The sequence below is a fragment of the Saccopteryx bilineata genome, chromosome 3, assembly GCF_036850765.1.
Source record: "Saccopteryx bilineata isolate mSacBil1 chromosome 3, mSacBil1_pri_phased_curated, whole genome shotgun sequence".
NCBI classification, from domain to species: Eukaryota; Metazoa; Chordata; class Mammalia; order Chiroptera; family Emballonuridae; genus Saccopteryx; species Saccopteryx bilineata.
Window position 1 is genome coordinate 268,756,906 of NC_089492.1, and position 6,163 is coordinate 268,763,068.

General features: G+C 52.8%; 1 protein-coding gene across 2 annotated transcripts in view; it reads right to left on the minus strand.

The window, feature by feature from the left end:
- NHSL3 (NHS like 3) overlaps positions 1–5,615 on the minus strand; it is a 30,263-nt gene extending 24,648 nt beyond the window's left edge. The window contains exon 1 of one of the 2 annotated variants that reach the window (XM_066269755.1): positions 5,030–5,615. In XM_066269755.1, coding sequence (XP_066125852.1) covers positions 5,030–5,264 — 235 coding nt within the window. In that variant the 5' untranslated portion in view covers positions 5,265–5,615. The remainder of the gene's footprint in view (positions 1–5,029) is intronic. The other variant, XM_066269754.1, reaches the window with a different exon arrangement.
- Positions 5,616–6,163: the final 548 nt, after the last annotated feature.

Consider the following 6,163-nt stretch of genomic DNA (forward strand, 5'->3'; position numbering starts at 1 on the left):
CATTCAACCTCGTATTGCTTTGTTAGGACAGTGTGGCATCTGGTAGCAGACTGAGTGCTTCTGTCACTTCCATGCTGTGAACATCACTTCCATGCAGGTGGGGACCTTGCCTGTCTTGGCCTAGGAATTCACATTAGCCTGAACAGTGCTTAACACTATATAGTAAAGAATATGTCTTTTTCAAATGAATGAAGCCGAGTGACCTTGACCAACTTTTGCCCCTGAGCCTACTTCCTCACCTATAAATAGTACTAAATACCTATCTTCCAGGTTGTTTTGAGGACAGGGAAAACATTCATGAAAATGCCAGGCTGGGGTCTGGCACACAGAACCTTCATGTTACTTCTCTTCTTCAAATTAGCCGGCACCCTGCCCTTCCTCCACACCCTGCTAACCTTCTCCAGAAAGCCTCCCCTGATTATTGGGCTCCAGTCCTGGCATCTGGCCCAGAAACACTTCCTCCCCACACTTGTCTAGAGACCAGATGATATTTCTGGAAAATATGAACTCTTGTTTGTTTATCTTTTCTTACGCCTGCATCCTCCTGTTGGACAAAGGTAAGTCCCCACTTTCTGTGGATCCCCCTCAATAATCTTCTCACCACAGGTATGTGAGGTGGAACCAAGTGAGTTGTTTTCCAAACACAGATCAGGATGAACTTCACTAAAGCCAAGTCCTCAGCATCACAGCCACAGAAACCTGCTACTGTCTGGACCAGGGGTCGGGAACCTTTTTGGCTGAGAGTCATGAACGCCACATATTTTAAAATGTAATTCCATGAGAGCCATACAATGACCCATGTACCTAACACATTATCCAATAAAAATTTGGTGTTGTCCCGGAGGACAGCTGTGATTGGCTCCAGCCACCCGCAACCATGAACATGAGTGGTAGGAAATAAATGGATTGTAATACATGAGAATGTTTTATATTTTTAACATTATTTTTTTTTATTAAAGATTTGTCTGTGAGCCAGAGGCAGTCATCAAAAGAGTCACATCTGGCTCACAAGCTATAGGTTCCCGACCCCTGGTCTGGACCATGCTGTACAGTTCACAAAGCACTTGCATGTGTGTTATTTCATTTCACTCTTGAAACAGCCCTATAAAGGATTTATTATCTCTATTTGACAGATAAGAAAACTGAGGCATGGTGGGGTCAATAACCTGGCTGTGTCTCAAAGCCTGAAGGGGGCAGACCAAGGCAGCAGAGTTGCCCAATCAGCCTCAGAGCCCATTCCTTTAAGACTAGATCCTTAGACCACAGGTGATTCAGCTTATAAACACAATAATAGCAAGCCCTTGCGTTTCTATGGTGACTTCACTTTCATATAATTTTCATATCCTCTCTTATGAGAATCTTGGAGAGACAGAAAGGTCACAGACCCATCAAGGCAATGTCCCCTCTCTTTCCTGAGACAGTAATGGGATCGGCAAGATCACAGAGAAATTGTTTGCCCAGTGTCACGGGCTTGCTAGTGGCCAAGCCAGGATTTGAACTCTCATTTTCTGGACTCTGATACTCTTCCCACTCTATCAAGTCCCCTCACTTCTCTCTGAGCCTTTTTCCATCTGTAGAATGGGTTGGGTGAGAAGACCTTTAAGCCTTACTCACAGGTCCATGTGCTTGGGAGTGTTATGAAAACAGTACTAGTTTGGGAGACAGATGATTCAAGTTCAAATCTCAGTTCAGGCCAGCGATTTTCAACCCTTTCCATCTCATGGCTCACATAAACTAATTACTAAACGCTGTGGCACACCAAAAAATTTTTTTGCCAATCTGACAAAAATAAGGTATAATTTTTATTCATTCAAATAGGATGGCTATTGTTGTGTTGGCTGCTGTCATTTTTATTTGACAATCTAAGGGAAAAGAGATCAGTGCCCCTGACTAACTAGTCCGGTATTGCATGTTTTAAAAATTCTTGTGGCACACCGGTTGAAAAATCACTAGTTTAGGTAAATCACTCACTACTGTCCCTGAGCCTCAATTTTTTTTTTTTTTTTTTTTTCTGAAGCTGGAAACAGGGAGAGACAGTCAGACAGACTCCCGCATGCGCCCGACCAGGATCCACCCGGCACACCCACCAGGGGGCAACGCTCTGCCCACCAGGAGGCGATGCTCTACCCCTCCTGGGCCTCGCTCTGTTGCAACCAGAGCCACTCTAGCGCCTGGGTCAGTGGCCAAGGAACCATCCCCAGCGCCCAGGCCATCTTTGCTCCAATAGAGCCTCGGCTGCTGGAAGGGAAGAGAGAGACAGAGAGGAAGGAGAGGGGGAGGGGTGGAGAAGCAGATGGGCGCTTCTCCTGTGTGCCCTGGCCGGGAATCGAACCCGGGACCTCTGAACGCCAGGCCAACGCTCCACCACTGAGCCAACCGGCCAGGGCAAGTCTCAATTTTTTCATCTGCAAATGGGCTCAAATGAGATAATGGATACAGGGCTCCTGGCACATCCAGAATAATCAATAAATGTCAGATTTCCTCTCTTTATAAGTCTGTGCAAGAGCCCTGGCCGAATGGTTCTGTTACAGCATCATCCCAAAATCACTCACTACAATCAATCACAGAGGTTGCTAGTTCAATCCCGGTTCAGGGCACACATAGGAACAGATCGACATTCCTGTCTTTCCTCTCCTCCCCTCTTTTCCCCTCTCCTCCCCTCCCCTCCCCTCCTCTCTTCTTCTCTTCTTTCTCTCTCTCTCCTTCCCTTCCCTCTCCTCCCCTCCCCTCCCCTCCTCTCTTCTTCTCTTCTTTCTCTCTCTCTCCTTCCCTTCCCTCTCCTCCCCTCCCCTCCCCTCCTCTCTTCTTCTCTTCTTTCTCTCTCTCTCCTTCCCTTCCGCTCTCACTAAAATTAATAAATAATAATAATTTTTTTTAAAGCCTGTGTAGGACAGTGAGGGGAGGTGCCCAAAATTCTATTCCTAACTCAGTCCTCCCATCTTAAAGTAGGGGGCTCAGATTAGGGAAGTCAAGACCTGCTTTTTTGGGTCTTTGGCTCAGAGAATGGGATAGGGGAGATAATGGCCTTCCCAGAAACCGACCTCCCAGGAATTTTCTGTGTATCTTTCTCTCCTATCTTTCCCAATCTCCATTTGAACATTTTTCCCAGAAAGAGTTAAGCCTTCTTTGGGCTTTCCCTTCCAGACCAGCAGTACCAGTGGAGATTAGGGAGATCAGATTTATTTCTCTTCATAAATAGAAAAGAAGTAGAGCCAGGCAGGTGACAAGGAAATAACTGAATAATAGGAGGTTGGAGCAAAAGGGAGCAGGACTTCCTCCAGTTGTACCTGGGGCCACCCTCAGGTCAGTGGAAACAACAGCCAGGGGCAGGGAAGGTGTTTCCTGCACGTGGCCTCAAAGCAGGCTGACCTGCACGAAAGCCCAGTGCTACCTGATACCAAAATACAAAATAGGGATGCCTGGCCACTGACCCAATGACCCCTAACCCAGGCTGTTGAAGCAGGGACCTGCAGGTCAGCTTTTCCAGCCTTTGCCTCCTGGCTGGTCTCCCTGAAAAGGGTCCACTGCCGTGGGGTAAACCACTAGCCTCCAATCTCCAATCCTGATAATCTTACCTCCTGGCTGGTCTCCCTGAAAAGGGTTCACTGCCGTGGGGTAAACCACTAGCCTCCAATCTCCAATCCTGATAATCTTACCACAATCCATACTGTTGCAATTCTGACCCATGACCTCTTGAGTGAGAGAAGGACCACTTTAGACTGAATCCCAGTGGGGCAGCCCGGGGACAAACTCCAGGCCCTGTAAGGAGTGCAGAGCCTTTAAAACACCCCTCAGGACCTCGCCCAGCCATCCTAGCCCCAGCACCCTATCTATTTGTGGCTGGGCTGCAGGGGAGCAGGGCCCCTATCCAAAAGGAAGATCAGGCTGGATTCAATCACACAAGAGGTTTTTCACCCTCTTCCTGATCCCTAAAGTGTTCCTTTAATTCTCCTCCAGAGGAGATGGTTAAAGGACACTGGGAGGGTAAACATAGGCAGAATGGGATGGGCCGCACACTCCGTCATTTCCTGGAATCGAAGTAAAGGTAGACTTGGGAGCATAGCAAGCCCCAAGGGAGCCCCACCCTCTTGCAGTGATTCTTGTCCTCCCCCTCAAATGAGAGACAAAAACAGAGGGGTAAATAAGGGAAGACCAAGCAAGGGGCCAAAAGAAAAGTGACCCCAGCAAGATGGGCCAGGTCAGCCTTCCCTCGGATGGGTCAGCTGCCTATCCATAAGACCAAAGGGAGCCCATAGGCAGGGAAATTAGCTGTTGTATTTAAGTACCCACCCCAGCCCAGGTACAGCCTCCCAATTAACTTGGGCCTCAGTTTCCCCCATCTGTAAGCACACATCCAACACAGGCATATTTCTAACAAGGTTGGAGGAGTGAAGTAGAGGGTTGGTTGGTTCACATCCGCGAGTTTACCACCCCAGAAAGTGGATGTTTGTGGTTTGACCCATGTGAGTGATGAGAAGGACCAGGTGGGAAAAGCTAATTAGCTTTTAAGAACCTAAAGCATATGCTCCATGATGGGTCCTTTGTGGGTCTGGAAATCCAGATCCACCTAGCCAGCTGAAACACCTTTTGAGTGTGTTGACCTTCCAGACCCAAAGAGACCTCCACTAAAGCCACGGACCACTAGCCTCCCCAGTTGGCCCCAGGCCAGAGTCAATCTCTGACCCCCTGACTCAGCAGAGGGCAGAACCTGGGTGAGCCTGGGGGATGGGGGTTGCCTCATGGTCCCAGGAGCCAGACTGCCAGCACTTCCTGCTTAAGCCAGGGTTCCCTGCCCTAGCTAACCAAGGGTCCCCCATCTTAGAATGGTGCAGGGCTGAGTCTAGGATATATGCTGGTAGGCAGCGAAGAATAGGGTTGCTTGGACTGAGTCCTGGGGCTCTTCACTGGCCCAGGACCACTGCCTAGGGGCTCAACCCCCTCCAAAAGCCGCGGACCCCCAGCAGAGCCACTGTGGTCGCAGCCAGGGAGCCGTCCAGGGCGCACGCAGCCCAGGTGCCCGACGCCTTACCTCGGCCTTTGCCCTTGGCTCTTCTGGCCTTGTCGTCCGCCTTCTTAGCCCGCGGGGCGGCCGATTCGGTGCCCTCGGCCCCCGCCGCCTTCTTCTTGCGCCGCTTGCCCCGCAGCCAGTTGAAGGCGCGGCGGAGGCCGGACGTGCCGGAGCGGGACTTCTTCCTGCGCGGGGGGCCGCCAGGGCCCCCAGGCTCTTCAGCCGCAGGTGCGGCGGGGGGCGCGCGCGCCGCCATGGCGCTGCTGGCCGACCTGGCGGCGGGGTCAGGCCCCCTGCGGCGGGGCGCCCATGCGCGGGTCCGGCGGGCGGCTGCCGCGGGAGACGCGCCGGGAGAAAAGTTTGGGCGACGGAGCCCGAGCAAGCGAGGAGCCGGCGGGCGGCGGGCGCGGCGGGAGGGGCCGGCCGGTGGCGGCGGGCGGGGCGCCGGGACGCCCGGAGGGAAGGAGCCCGGGAGGGAGCGGCCGCGGGGCGGGAGCGGCGCTGCCTGCTGCCCCTCCCCGCCGCCCCAGCCTGGGCGCTTCGGGGCTGGAGGAGGGAGAGGTCCGGTGCCGACACTCGGCGGCCCACAGCCCCGGAGTCGCGCGGACTGCCCCAGACCGAGAGGGCGGGGTCGCGGGGCGGGTCCGCAGGGGGCGGTACTGAGGTTCTGTCCCCGCGAGGCCACTAATGGGTGTTCGGTTCGCTGGAGGGAAACACTGGCGGTGGTTAGAGGATGGGGGTACTCAGTGAAGGGGAAGAGAAACGCTGGGTCTGGGTCCCCAAATGCTGGAGCTAGATCCCCAAATGCTGGTGTCCTGAGTTTGGTCTGGGAAGTGGTGAGGATTCTGGAATTTTTTACCTGGAATGAGGGAATTCTATGAATTCTTTCAGGACCCGGACAGTATTGCAAGTTTTGCACTAGAGACCCAAGGCCTGTGATGGACAATGGACATTCCTCTCCCATGTGGCGATTAGGACTGCCTCTTGGCTCCTTTCCCCTCCCTCACCACACCTTTCCCCAGCTTCCTACTACTGCAGAGCTGAGACTCACGCCTTCTGGGCCAGGGGGGATGAGAAGGACAGTGCCTCAGTTAACCCCTGGGCTAGGCTGGGAGGGCCCAAGGCACCCCTGCCTGGGTCCGGGTTTCCCACTGA